The 14,964-nt window shown below is 47.7% G+C and overlaps 1 protein-coding gene and 1 pseudogene across 1 annotated transcript; both read left to right on the top strand.

Annotated features, from left to right (window-relative positions):
- Positions 1–247: 247 nt before the first annotated feature.
- On the top strand, positions 248–2,296 carry LOC149384269 (pentatricopeptide repeat-containing protein At3g47530 pseudogene; annotated as a pseudogene).
- Positions 2,297–9,150: 6,854 nt separating this feature from the next.
- LOC149384268 (TMV resistance protein N-like) lies at positions 9,151–13,975 on the top strand. The gene is made up of 7 exons (XM_089628328.1): positions 9,151–9,335; positions 9,567–10,072; positions 10,251–10,665; positions 10,770–11,507; positions 11,578–11,907; positions 12,007–13,023; positions 13,146–13,975. The coding sequence occupies exons 2-7, from the start codon at positions 9,588–9,590 to the stop codon at positions 13,692–13,694; spliced, it is 3,534 nt and encodes a 1,177-aa protein (XP_089484454.1). The 5' UTR covers positions 9,151–9,335; positions 9,567–9,587; the 3' UTR covers positions 13,695–13,975.
- The last annotated feature ends 989 nt before the right edge of the window (positions 13,976–14,964 follow it).

Raw genomic sequence — 14,964 nt, 5'->3', positions numbered from 1 at the left:
TATACATCATTATATTCGAGATTATTAAGGTTTGGAAGAACCAAAAATCTTTAGTTCGTGTTTATTTTGAGTGGAGCCCAAAACTATATATAATTTTAATTTTTCCGATATATAAAAATAAAATATCATCATAAAATATAATTTTACATGATTCAAAACCATATATAGTTTTAATTTTTCCTTATATTTATTTTTCCTACTAATTTTATTTTTTTCTCGCACAGGTCGACTATAATTCTCTCTGATTCGCCGCTATCACTAATCTCGTATTAGAATTCAAATATTGTCGTCCACTTCGAGGATTGACACTTCAGTTAGCCGCCACTTAAAATTACGATAATGAGAGTTGAGAAAATCATAAGGAACGATTACGAACACTACTCTTGTTAGGGATCAAAACCCAGCCACAGCGACACGGATCATGAGGGAAAGAGACATCGTGTACGTGATTTCGCTGATAAAGTCGTGTTCCAAGAACACCCATTTGCTCCAAATCCACGCCCACATCGTCTCATCTTTTCTCGTCTCCGACTCCGCTGTTTGTGTGGCGTTCCTGTGTCGCTCCTCGGCGCTGCGAGGCTCGACCTATTCCCGGAAGTTCTTCGACCAGATTCCTTGGCCTTGTCTCATCCACTACAACGCCATGATCAGAGCTTACTCCACCACTGATTCAGCCCTCGAAGGCCTACGCTTGTACCGCGACATGCGATTCCGGGGCGTCCCGGCGAACGAGTTCTCGGCGTCGTTCGCCGTTAAATGCTGCGTCGGAGAGTCTTCGCTCACCGGCGGTGTTCAGGTCCACGCGCGGGTCCTGAGGGACGGTCACGCCTCGGACTCTCACCTCCTCACTTCTCTGACCGAGATGTACTCACGCTGCGATAGGTTCGCCGAAGCCTGCGACGTGTTCGACGAAATTCCCGTGAGAGACACCGTCGCTTGGAACGTCCTTATCTCTTGCTATCTCCGAAACGATCGGGCCCGGGACGCCCTGGCTTTGTTCGACGCGATGCGGAGCAGAGAGGACGTGTGTGAACCCGACGGAGTGTCGTGCTTGCTTGGGCTCCAAGCTTGCTCGGAGCTGAACGCCCCGGGACCCGGAGGGAAGATCCACCGTTACATCGAGGAGAACGGTTTCGGCGGTCTAACGAAGCTGAACAACGCTCTCGTGTCGATGTACTCTCAGTGCGGGCACTTGGGGAAGGCTCTGGCCGTGTTCCGGCGGACGAAGAAGAAGAACGTCGCTTCGTGGACCGCTTTGATCTCTGGGTTCGCCGTGAACGGCCGAGGAAGAGAGGCCGTCCGAGCTTTCTTGGAGATGGAAAAAGCCGGCGTGTCTCCGAACGAGCAGACATTCTCGGCGGTCCTCTCGGCTTGCAGCCGAACGGGTTTGGTCGACGAAGCGACGTCGTTCTTCAACCGGATGAGCGCCGAGTTCGGGGTTTCGCGGAGCTTCCGACACTACGGAATCATGGTCGACATGTTGGGCCGGGCCGGGCTTCTCGACGAGGCCCACCGGCTCATAGCCTGCATGGAAGTCGACCCTGATCCCAGCACGTGGAGAGCCTTGCTCGGGGCTTGTAGGCTCCACGGCCGCGTCGACCTTGCTGAGCTGGCGGTCGCTCGTCTCGTCGCCATCGAGGCCCAAGAAGGCGGAGACTACGCTGTGCTGTCGCAAGCCTATTCGTCGGCCGGCGACTGGGACAAGACTTTTGAGGCGAGGAGGCAAGTCAAGAAAAACGCGATGGTGACGGTTCGAGGACGGAGCGCCATCGAAGTCGACGGAGAGGTCCACGAGTTCGTCGCGGCCGATATTTCGCACCCGCGGTCGCGCGAGATCTATCGGGCGCTCGGGGAGATCGTTCGGAAGCTGAAGAAGACGATCAAAGGGTATGAGTTTTACTTGTCGTCGGAGTTGCACGGCGAGAAATTGGCAATCGCTTTCGGGCTTCTCTCGACTCGTCCCGGGGCGACGATCAAAGTGACCAAAAATCTCCGCACTTGCGTCGACTGTCACGATTTCGCCAAGGCTTTCTCGTGGGTTTACGATCGAGAGGTCGTCTTTAGAGATCGAAATCGGCGGATTCATCATTTTCGGGAAGGACGTTGCTCTTGCAATGACTACTGGTAGAGTATTTTTTTTTTTTTAATATATTTATTTCAAGAAATACTGATCACCTGTGTATACAATATTCTTTGCACCAATGTCCTCTTGTAAAATGGGACAAATTTTTGGTTTGTTGAATAGTTGGAATAATACAATGTCAACGATTTACTTACGAGGAATGAAATTACAAAGTTCACAGGTATTGGGCGTGTTTGGCACAGCTTTTTTAAGCCTGTTTTTGCTGTTAGCAAAAACCAAACTGCAATCTTATTGTTTGGTAAAACAGTTTTTAGAAAAAATTTCAAAAACGATTTTAAAAATTGTACATGAGTCACAAAAGCTACGAATCTTAGCTTTTAGAAAAAGTGTTTTTGTATTTGATATAAAATTACTTTAATATCCTCACGTGATTATCCATAGCACTGTTAAATATTTATTTTATATCTATTTCAGTCTTTTTACTATAATATATTTATTTCACCAAACGCAAAATCAGCTTTTGTTACCAGCAACAACTGTTTTATAAACAGCTTACCAAACACCTGTCAGTTTTTGAAAAAAACAGTTTTTTTCAAAAACTGAATCTAAAAGCGTTTTTTTTTTAAAACAAAGTTATGCCAAACGATGTCATTATTTGGTTAGCTATTTAAATGCAGAGGCAATTTTTTTAAAAAGGTGCCATATCTTTGAAACGGGGGGATGACAAAAATGATAAGGTACGTCTGTTGTTAACTTTGTATTATTGGCACAATTTTTTTTTTCCTATTTGTTGTGTCAGATATTGAACTTCTTACATTCAGGTCAGAAATAAGTAAGTTGATCAATAAACATCAAAGCACTGTGCTTAAGAGTATTGATACCTCAGAATTGCAACATATGTCAACAAAGCTGAAAAAGGTATATGATAATACTTGCACGTCTTCCATGTATATTCCTATATGCTTTTAGTCAATGCTCTCCCTTGTTCCAATATTTTCAAGATTGCCACTTGGTATATGATAATACTTGATGAAAAAACAACTCATCTAAAAAAAACTCCACTTTTCACACACATATATGACTATTTGTTATCTATGAAGTTTTCTCAGCTTTTCTCTCTTGAGCTTTAGTCTGAGTCTCTCGCCGGACTTCCCTATGGAAGACTTGTGCGATAAGTGGTCCGAGATGGGCATCGGAGAGGATGAGGACGGCAACGTGCTGGTCTTTGAAGATGAGGAACTTGCAAGCACGGTGGCTGATCTCTCGGACTGCCTCCTGGGGAGACTGCTGCGGAAGAAAGCCTTCAACCGGGGTGCACTCAAGTCGGTCATGGCCAGTGTTTGGAGAACGAATGGGAAACTGGAGATTAGCGATCACGGCGATGGAATCCTTTGTTTTCGGTTTGAGAAACTGGCCGATAAGAAACGTATTTGGGACACGGTCCCATGGTCCTTTGACAAATCCATTCTGGTTCTAACTGACCCTGAGATTGAGAAAGATAGAGGAGATGAATTCCGATATGTGGAGTTCTGGATCCATCTGCATGGAATTCCCATCAAGTATCGCTCGGCGAGGATGGGCGAGCTAATCGGGGGGAAATTAGGCCGGGTTTCCAAAATCGATAAAGACAGGGATGGGCGGATACGCGGCGATTTCATCCGGGCCCGCGTCGCTGTTGATATCGATAAGCCACTGATGAATGGGGTCTTCATCAAACTGGGAGCGGAGGAAGGGAAGTCCTGGGTGGCCTTCCGGTATGAGAAGCTCGGAGATTTTTGCTTTGTGTGTGGTTGCCTTGGCCATAGCGAATCTGAATGCAAGGATGCAGATGAGGGCTCAGACAAGAGCGGGAAAGCCAAGTTTGGGGCAGGGCTGAGAGGTGAGACCCCTAACAAAGCCGCCAGCGGTACCTGGAGGTTCAACGGTGCTGGACCTAACCAGGAGGAAGGATGGTCTGGCCCAGGCTCCACATCTGCGGGGCCGAGCCGGGAAAAAGCCAGGGCCAGATCGGAGATTCCTGGGGAGAGACGCGAGGAACCCAGGCGGGATAAGGAGGTTGGAGCGAGGTCGGGGGAGGAGGGGGTTCACTCCCCATGGAGACTGAGGCTGATCCAAGCGGGATTCCGGAGGAGGCGCCGAGGGATGAGACCCCGATGACCGAGGAGGCGCCGAGGGATGAGATCCCGATGCCCGAGGTTCGCCGCGAAATCTCCGACCCTAAAGAGGCTCCAAGGCCGGAGGCGAGGAGACCTGAGACGCGTCGATCTCAATCGAGTAGCTCGTCCAAACCCTTGGGATCTGAGCCCCTTTGCCATTCTGGGTTAGGCAAACCAAACCCTAAACTCTGTGGAGAGGGAACTTCGGCTGATTTGGGGGAAAAAGAGAGTAACGGCTCTTTGGAGCAGGAAGTCTTTTCAGGAAAGGGGATAAGAGTTGATAAGAGGACGAGCCCCTGCTCTGTAGGAGTTGGTGGAGTTTTTTTAGCCAAAAATAGCGAAGACCTTCTTGGGGAATCAAACATGCTGGGACCCACTTCCTTAGGTCACGATGGTCACCCGGTCAAGGAAGCAGATGGGCCCACTAATGGGCTTTCGCCCCTGAAGCCTAAGGATCACTTTGGGCCTTTTCCCCAATCGGGCCAGAGTATCTCTGGGTCCGCCGCGGCAATTAAGATCCATACAGTTACAAGAAAACGGGCTTCTAGCAACAAGTCCGCCCAGGTTCATTTGATGGGTGCTGGAACTCAATTTTTGACGGTAGGAGAGGGTGATGGCGGGTCAGGGAAAAGGAAAATCAGCGAGAGGATGAGAATTGGAAATGTGAAGAAAATGGCGCGCATGTTTGAAGCTGGTGGAGGGGATACTAGCGCGAAAGATCCTGTGAGCGCCCAGAGGAGACATACTTGGGAGCTTCTTCGTCGCCTCCGGAGCTCTTTCACGGGTCCTTGGTTAGTTGGGGGCAACATGAACGAAGTCGCCTCCAACTCAGAGATTAGAGGAGGTAGAGACAGAGGTCCCGGCCAGTTATCTGCTTTCAGAGAGATGATTTCGGATTGCGATATCCATGACTTAGGTTACGAGGGAGACCTCTTCACCTGGCGCAGAGGAAGTATAGAGGAGCGCTTGGATAGATGCCTTGCGAGTCACGAGTGGAGCGATCTCTTCCCTTCGGCCACAGTTCGACACTTGAGGTTCTAGAGATCGGACCATAGACCTCTTCTTCTGCTTACAGCGGGTTTCAGAGATCGCCGGCGGAGCAGGAGGCCGAGGCGTTTCTTCTTTCCGTAGAGCTTGGGAGACGGGCCAGAGTGGTGATCAGAGTCCGAGCTTAACTGATGCGATCTGTCAGTGCAGACAGAGCCTCTCCCGCTGGGGCGGAGAGAGGAACAGAGAGATCAGAGACATGATTGAGAAGCATAAGAAGATCGTTGAGCTTGCGGGACTATCGGGCCCGGATTTATGTATGGAGTCCTTCAGACGGGAGGAGAGACAGCTTGACGCCTTAGTTCAGAAAGAGGAGCAGTACTGGAGACAGAGGAGCAGAGTGTCCTGGATGCGGTGCGGGGATAAGAACACGAAGCTTTTTCACCGCAAGGCTTCTGCTAGGAGGAAGAGGAACGCTATCAGAGGACTGGAGGACGATCACGGGGTTTGGCACAGTGGAGACACTGAGATAGAGAGGATCGTCTCTGGTTACTTTGGTGATATTTTCTCTTCAGCGAGACCTTCTTCGCAGAGAATCGAGTTAGTTTCTGCGGGCGTACAGCCTAGGATCTCAGAGGCTTTGAACGCCGAGTTGGAGCGCCCTTTTGAGCCAGGGGAGGTGAAAAATGCGCTTTTCTCGATGGATGCGATCAATGCCCCGGGAAGTGACGGCTTTCCCGCGATTTTTTACCAGAGATATTGGGACGTAGTAGGCGAATCGGTCTTGAAGACCTGCCTTGGGATTCTTAACGACGGGGACGAGGTGGCCACCATTAATGATACTGTGGTCACCCTTATCCCCAAAGTCGAGGACCCGAGACGGGTCAGCGATTTCAGACCGATTAGCCTGTGCAATGTGATCTATAAGATAGTGGCCAAGTGCTTGGTCAACCGTCTTAAGACTACTATGCACGACGCTATTTCTGAGTCCCAGAGCGCCTTCGTTGGTGGTAGACTGATCTTCGATAATGTCATGGTTGGTTTCGAGGCTCTCCACACGATGAAGCGGAAACGCTTCGGTAATGGAAAGTGTGCGTCTCTCAAGCTTGACATGGCGAATGCTTTCGACAGGGTTGAGTGAGCCTACCTGGAGTCGATGATGCTGAGACTGGGATACAGCACGCGGTGGGTGCACCTTATCATGAGATGCGTTACCTCAGTCAGATTTGCTTTCAACATCAACGGCTCCATCCGAGGCAGTGTGACTCCTTTCAGAGGCCTCCGCCAGGGGGACCCTCTCTCTCCTTTCCTTTTCCTCTTCTGCTCCGAGGGTCTCTCTAGCCTCTTTCGAGCGAGTGAGGAATCTGGAGCGATTTCAGGAGTTCGGTTCCGGGATCTTCATGTGTCACACCTTCTCTTTGCGGATGATAGCTTGGTTTTTTGCCGAGCGACACCTGACGAGTGTGAGAGGGTTATTGACATTCTACGGACTTATTCTGAGGCCTCGGGCCAGATGGTGAACTTTCAAAAGTCCGATGTTTGTTTCGGTACGGAGGTTAGCATTGAGGAGGGTGAGATTCTGGCTCAGATCCTATGTGTCAGGAAGACGGACTGCCATAAGCGATACCTGGGTCTTCCCGCGTTCACTGGTCGGAGGAAGGCGGAGCTTTTTGGTTTTGTAAGAGACCGCGTTTGGGCTAAGATTAAGAGCTGGAATGGTCTCTCCCTCTCGCAGGGTGGCAGAGAGGTCCTCATTAAATCCGTCCTTCAGTCGATCCCCAGTTACGTGGCCTCGTGCCACAAGATCCCGCTGCGTTTGATTAGAGACATCCACTCGACGATCGCCAGATTCTGGTGGGGGGTGGAACGGCGACGAAGAAGATCCACTGGTGCAAGTGGGAGGACCTCACGCGACACAAGTCAGAGGGCGGGATGGGCTTCAGAGATCTGGAGAAGTCCAACCAGGCCCTTTTGGCTAAGAGTGTCTGGAGGCTTCTCAGGAGACCGGATAGTCTGGTAGGACGAGTCTATAGACAGAGCTACTTCCCCGACGGTGATATTATGACGACTCTCCCTGGCTCGTGTAGCTCCTCCATATGGCGCAGTCTTCTTTGGGAACGTGAGATCATTCAGTCCGGTTCGAGATGACAGATCGGAGACGGGGAGTCTGTGTTGGTCATGGGCGACAGTTGGGTTCCGAGGGATAGACCGGCCACCTGGATTGACCCCCCCTTGGATTCCCCCCGATATGCGGGTAGCTGAGCTTATGAGACCCGACGGTAGCTGGGACGTTGATCTTATCACAGCGATGTTCGGTGAGGAGGACGCTGCGGCGATCCTGAGCATTCCGTGTGGGGGTGAGGGCACTCCTGACGTGCGACGCTTGCATTTCACTGAGAACGGAGAGTACTCCGTCAAGAGTGGCTTCCGTGTCGCGATGGAGAGAGCCAGTACTTCGGTCGCCAGCTCTTCAGACCCGACGGTGATGGAGAAGTGGTGGACGAAGTTCTGGCAGCTGAGAGTTCCTCCTAATGTGAAACTCTTCTGTTGGCGAGTCTGTTTATGCCAGATCCCGGCCAGAGCAGTCTTAGCCAAGAAGAGGATCATCTCTGACGACAGCTTCCCTGTCTGTCAGGACGCGAAAGAGACTGTTTTCCACACTTTTTGGGGTTGCAGGTGGAGCAGGAGAGTTTGGAAAGAGGTGGGCTTCGGCCACATTCTTCCGTCTTTCAGAGACGGCGATGTTTTCGACGCTATCCTCAGAGCGACGGAGACCCTTGAGGTTCGTTTCCATGAGCTTTTCATTACCATTATTTGGGAACTTTGGAACCACATGAACAATGTCTTGGCCGGGAGATCAGCTTGGAGCCAGCCTCAGCTAGTCCAGTGGACGGTGAGCTTCCTCGAGGAGTACAGAGCGGCTACGGTTGGGGACACTCCGACGAGCATGAGGGTGACTACGACCCCCAGATGGGCCCCCTAGGGACGGGACCCTCTCGATTAACGTCGACGCGGCACTCGCTCGCGACCGTGGAGGCTTCGGTGTCGGTTGTATAGTTCGAGACCACACCGGAGAGGTGATCGCCTCGTAGACGCTTTTCCTGGCTAGGGGGTTCTCCCCCCAGCTTGCGGAAGCGTATGTTGTCCTCCAGGGCATAGAGCTAGTTCGCAGCGTCGGTGGCAGGAGAGCGGAGATCCAGTCTGACTGCTTGGGGGTGGTGAGGATGATTGATGAGGGCGTGACGCCTGCGACAGAGCTTGAGACGATCTTGCACCGCATCTTCAGAGAGGTGAGGGAGCTTGAGGTTTTTCGCATTATGCATATTTCTCGTCTTTGTAATGTTGCAGCGCATAATCTAGCGCGCTACGCGGTTAACCATTACTCGTCCTCGACCTGGCTGGGTTTAGTCTCGCCTTGTTCGGAAGAGGCCATTAGGGCCGATGATCGCGAGTTGAGGTCCCGCATGGCCTCCTAGGGCCCTGTTTGTTTGAGTCTTTATCTGTTTTCTTTTCCGTTGGTTTCTGTTTAATTCCTATCTTTGTAACCACGGTTTTCCTCCGCCATACGTAAGGGCTTTTATGATATTTCGTGACTCCGACCACGTTTCCTCAAAAAAAAAAAAAATACTTGCACGTCAAACTAGTAGTAGGTAGATCCATATATTCCACCAAAATCACTTGGTATATGATAATACTTGCACGTCTTCCATGTATATTCCTATATGCTTTTAGTCAATGCTCTCCCTTGTTCCAATATTTTCAAGATTGCCACTTGGTATATGATAATACTTGCACGTCAAACTAGTAGTAGGTAGATCCATATATTCCACCAAAATCACTTGGTATATGATAATACTTGCACGTCTTCCATGTATATTCCTATATGCTTTTAGTCAATGCTCTCCCTTGTTCCAATATTTTCAAGATTGCCACTTGGTATATGATAAAACTTGCAAATCAAAGTCAAACTAGTAGTAGGTAGATCCATATATTCCACCAAAATCACAGATCTGCTCCTCTTTTCTTCCATGGCGTCTTCACTCACCCTCGTTTGATATGTAGCTGATTTTGAAACGCTCGGGTTTGTGATTGCGAATTCGGAGAAAAATGTATTTTTACTTTCCTTCACTAAATACTCATATCGCATCTCTGGTATATGCTGTTTTGGCTTGATTAATTTCATTTCCTTTTATTTTAGTTTGCAGAACACGAGTAAAAAATAATTGACGGGTTACAGATTTGTTTTTAGCTAACGGGAGTTTTTGCTAGCTTAATAATATTGAGCGCGTCATTACGGTTCCAACAAAATCACTGATTTAATCTTTGTTTTGTTGTTTAAGTGAGATACTCTCTTTTCTTCCATGGCGTCACCCAAGAAATACGACGTGTTTCTGAGTTTCAGAGGCGAAGATACACGCTATGGCATCACTGGTCATATCTACAGAGCTTTAGATTGCAAGAAAATCAAAACCTACATCGACGACAAGTGCCTCGAGAGAGGCGACGAGATCACGCCGGCGCTTTTGGCAGCCATTGAAGCATCTCGGATTTCGGTGGTGGTCTTCTCAAAAGACTACGCTTCGTCATCATGGTGTCTGAGCGAGCTTGTTCACATTCACAGATGTCGCCGTGAACTCGGTCAGGTCGTTTTGCCCATCTTCTTCGAAGTAGATCCATCGCATGTTCGGAAACAGGACCAGGGAAGCTACAGAGATTCTTTCGAGAGACACGAAAAGAATCACAAACACTCCAAGGACACCATAAAAGAGTGGAGGTCTGCTTTGGAAGCATCGGCGAATTTATCTGGTTCGCATTATTCGCGATCCAACCATTTAGCAAATTTCAGGTTATTATGTATTCGCGTATATTTCTGGATTTTCCATGAATTTAGTTTAGATTATATATTGATTCTTCTTTCCTGTTTTGGTTCTATATATTACTTCCAGTAAATTGCACAAAGTCAGTCAGTTTTAGCCGAAAACACAGCTAATTAAATAACTGATAATGAAGGCTTTCTTGTACAGGAACGAGTCAGCACTTGTCGAGGACATTCTGAACACTGTTCTGACTACATTAAACAAACTTGCAATTCCAGTTGAAATTGATAATTTTGATGGCCTGATTGGAATGGAAAATCGCTTCAGAGAAATCAAACCTTTGTTGATGTCCGAAGAGCCGGGACTTCAAATAATAGGTATTTGTGGAATGGGTGGTGTTGGCAAGACAACCATCGCTGAAGCCGTGTTTTCTCGGCTTTCTACCGAATTTGAGAGCCACTACTTCCTGAAAGATGTTAGAGAATCGTGTGAGAAATACGGGTTAGAGAGGTTGCGAAACGAACTTATTGCTAGGTTACTAAGGGACGAGAAGTTGGATTCTGGATCACTCCTTCCGAGTCAGGTACCGAACCATACTAAAGATCGGCTCCGCCGGACAAAGGTATTACTTAGATTTCTATTATAAATTGTATGTTTGGTGTTTGCTGATATTCATTATACTCGAATACGACTAAAAAAGAACTAATTCTAATTATACTCTGATAGGTTCTGCTCATTCTGGATGACATAAGCGAAAAAGAGCAGTTGGAATATTTAATCGGCGATCATATCGGCAAGGGAAGCCGCGTTATCGTAACCACTAGAGACGAATCAGTGCTTCGGGGGACCGACATTGATGGAGCAACGTTCATTAAATACGAGGTTGATGTCTTACGTTTCGAGCAAGCCCTTGAGCTATTTCGTTTGAAGACTGACAAAGAGAATCTATTCCCAGAGGATTACGTGAGGGATGTTGTGGAGCATGTTGGAAGAAACCCGTTGGCCATAAAGGTTTTCGGTTCACACCTTCGTTCGATGCGTAACCCGTGCATAGATAATTGGAAAATGGAATTGGACAAGCTCAAGGAGATATCCCATTGTGGTATTTATGAGCAGCTCAAAATAAGCTACGACGCGCTTTGCGAAACCGAGCAGAAGATATTTCTCGACATCGCGTGCTTCTTCAAGGGAAGGAAAAGAGAGTTTGTGGAAAGCATATTAAATAAGTGTGACTTCCACGGGACTACAGGAAGAGAAGGGTTTGGCCTCTTTGCGAATATAGGAATAGATGCTCTCATTGATAAGTCTCTGATAACCTTGGATGGTGAGACCAACAGTCTTGACATGCACGATCTGATGCAACAAATGGGTTGGGAAATTGTACGCCGAGAATCTGAAGAACCTGGTAAACGTAGTAGGCTTTGGAATTCTAAACATGCATATCATGTGTTCGAAAACGACACTGTAAGTACAACTGCTTTATTTTTTCTTCAATGATGGAAAGAAAATCATATAACCTGTGTGATTGTTTTAGGGGAGTGATGTAATTGAAGGGATATTTCTAGACGCCTTAAGCCTCGAGGAACATCTGCACATGAAATCAAGAGTGTTTCAGAGAATGAAGAAGTTGAGGCTTCTTTCTATATCTAGTTCTCCCTATGATTTTCATTCCTACAATCTTGATGATGAGTCGGAAGTTTCTAAATTGAGTGTAGAGGCACTCGAATGTTTTCCCGAGTCACTGAGATATCTTGAGTGGGACAATTACCCTCTAAAATCATTACCAATAGGCTTCAGTGCACGTTATCTTGTAGAACTCAAGCTCATCCATAGCCAACTCGAGCAACTATGGCACGGAACACAGGTTTGTAATTAAAGACGAAAAGAAAAAATCTATGTTGCTGAGTTCATTCATATACAAATCTCTCTCTAAAGTGCTCATTATTCATATATTTTAATACAGGAACTAGTCAACCTTAAAAGTATTGATCTAACAAGCTCCAAGTTTCTCCGTTACCTTCCAGATCTCTCTCTCGCGCCAAATCTCGAGGTGATAATTCTCGAACGCTGCTCTAGGTTACATGAAGTTCCTTGGGATGTTTTTGGAAAGCTCGAAAGGCTTTCATATCTCGATCTTAGCTACTGCAAGATCTTGGGCTTCATTGAGAGAATTGATGCAAGAGCACTGAAAACCCTTTCCCTTCAAGGCTGCCCTAAACTCACGACCTTGCCGTGGATAGCAAGCACAAGTCTCGTGACCTTGGATTTATCTTCGACTCCAATAGCGGAGTTGCCATCGTCTATCGATTACATAAACACTATTTCCGAGTTGAGACTCGGTTGCTGCAGAAAGCTTGTGAGTCTTCCTCGAAGCATATCTCAACTACACCTCCTCAAAACCCTTTCTTTACGCGACTGCACAAGACTGGAGAGCTTGCCGGAGAGCATCTTTGATCTGGCGTCTCTCGTCGATCTCGAACTGTCCCAATGTCCAGCATTGACGAAGCTTCCAGAGATCACAAAAACAAACACTACTCTGGAAAAGCTTACACTTTTGTTCTGTGAGATTACGTGCCTTCCCTCGTTGATCGGGAATCTAAACAATCTCAAGCGGCTAAACCTAGGCTACTGCAGAAATCTCGAGTCTGTGGGAGATTTGTGTGGTTTCCAGTTGACACATCTCTCGCTGAAGGGTTGTGTGAAAATCCAACGCATATCGGAGCTTCCGTACACTCTCGAATACCTCGATGCTTCGCTTTGCTTTGCCCTAGAGGAAGTGGTGCAAGTGTCGTGCGGACAAGGACATTATGAAAGGACAAGAAATAGATTCTGGCATCGTTCTCGCAAAGTTACGTTCAGCACTACGCGGTTTGACAAGTGTTCGCGTTTGAATCAGCAATCACAAGACAACATTATAACCGCGTTCCAACTCAAAGTCTTGCACATGGCCTCTCATTACTACGCAACAGCTAAATGGGAGGTAATCCCCTCTTTTTTATTAATATATATATATATATATATATATATATATATTTAACAATCCAAAGATTCTACAATTAAAAGCATAGAAAAATAAGTATTGTGCAAAAATCTTACGTCTAGGTCAAAACGATCCCTGCGGTGACGGCTGTTCTCCCGGGGATAAACATTCCACGTTTTTTCGACTTCCGGTGCGAAGATTCCACAACCGAGGCGATTTCGGTGACGGTTCCGCTTCCCGAGGACTGGCATGGCGAGGGCATAAGGGGATTTGCATTGTGCACCGTCTCTCACGGCCGTTGTACAAATGTTTATTGCAAAATCGAGTTCAAAATAAAAGACAAGGCTTGCCCCGAAACGACCGCTGTTTTTACGGCGTTTGATGCGTTGGAACACCGCCATGGGTTTGACGGTTCTTTGCAGGCACATGTGGTGATGTGGTACAAGCACTTTGACTACAGTCACCTCCATGGCCGTGCCGTCGAGGCCTCCTTCAGGTTCTGGCTGGAAGAAGACCTTTTCGAAGATTTCTCTTACGGACGCTGCCAAAGCCGCCCTCCAACAAAGTGTGGGGTCCACATCTTGCGCGCCAAGGACTTGAAGGATATGAATCTGATCCACGACGACGACAACGAGATCAGTGATAGGAAGCGTCCGTGCGAGGAGGAATGAGTAGCATTCTAGAAGAACTGTACGAGGAGGAATTTTTTCAAGTCTAGGAACACCAACATTTTTATTTTAAACTCAGAAAGCGAGCTGTTTGTTACACCAACACCCGCAGACTCGAGTGCTTCCAAAACTGAGACGGGAAGATGCCTAATGATTAGGCTGAGATTCTCGAATTATTATTATTATTATTTTTTTTTTTTTTTTGTGTGTGCGCGCGCGCGCGCGCTCAAAATGCACTAGTTTATTGAGTGCAAACACTTGGAACTTTTCTATGTTCTCTGTCATGTGTCATTTGTTAAAAGAAACAAAAGATTTCTATTAGAAATTGAGCACGACCAACCGCCCGAGCACCATATCTCTCAACCAATATGGAGCAAGGGTATGAATCATGCGAACTTTCGTAGGGGTGGTGTTATAGAAAGAAAAATATATAGAGAGAGAGAGTATTGTAAGTTGTAACACATACATAGAGGCGGCTGATTCCAATTTTTAAAGCGCGTGGAACAGAGGGTCGTTATCGACGTATGACGCTGAAGGAAATCATGAGGAAACCCCTTTTTCTCTCTTAGAACTCTCAAGTAGTAATCGAAATCCAGCAACAGCAATGACAAGGATCATGAAGATACATTTCTCGTCTTTCAACACAACTCTCATCATTAAAGCCCAGCAACAACGACGAAGACAAAGGGAAAGAGGCATCGAGTACTTGGTAATGGTATCACTCATAAACTCGTGTTCAGAACACTCCAAGTTGCTACAAATCGACGCCCGAATAGTCTCTTCCTCTCCGACTCCGCGCTCTGTCTCGCCTTCCTCTGTCGCTCCTTGGCTCTGCGAGGCCTGAGTTATTCCCGGAAGTTCTTCGACCACATCGCTTGGCCTTGTCGTCTCCACTATAACGCCATGATCAGAGCTTACTCTGCCACCGATTCAGCCCTCGAAGGCCTACGCTTGTACCGCGATATGCAACGCCGAGGCGTCCCACCGAACGAGTTCTCGGCCTCGTTCGCTGTTAAATGCTGTGTTGCAGAGTCTTCGGTGGCCGGCGGTGTTCAGCTCCACGCGCGAGTCGTGAGAGACGGGCATCCATCGGACTCTCACTTGCTCACTACGCTGACTGAGTTGTACTCGCGCTGCTACCGGTTCTCCGACGCGCACAACATGTTCGACGAAATTCCTGAGAGAGACACCGTCGCACAACATGTTCGACGAAATTCCAGGATGCGGTGGCTCTTTTCGAGGCCATGTGGCGCGGCGAGGACGCGTGTGAGCC

The sequence above is a fragment of the Urtica dioica genome, chromosome 10 (genome assembly GCF_054948205.1).
Source record: "Urtica dioica subsp. dioica isolate 48M chromosome 10, U.dioica_male_clone48M_v1_H2, whole genome shotgun sequence".
Taxonomy (NCBI): domain Eukaryota; kingdom Viridiplantae; phylum Streptophyta; class Magnoliopsida; order Rosales; family Urticaceae; genus Urtica; species Urtica dioica.
This window is presented reverse-complemented; position numbering and strand designations above follow the sequence as displayed.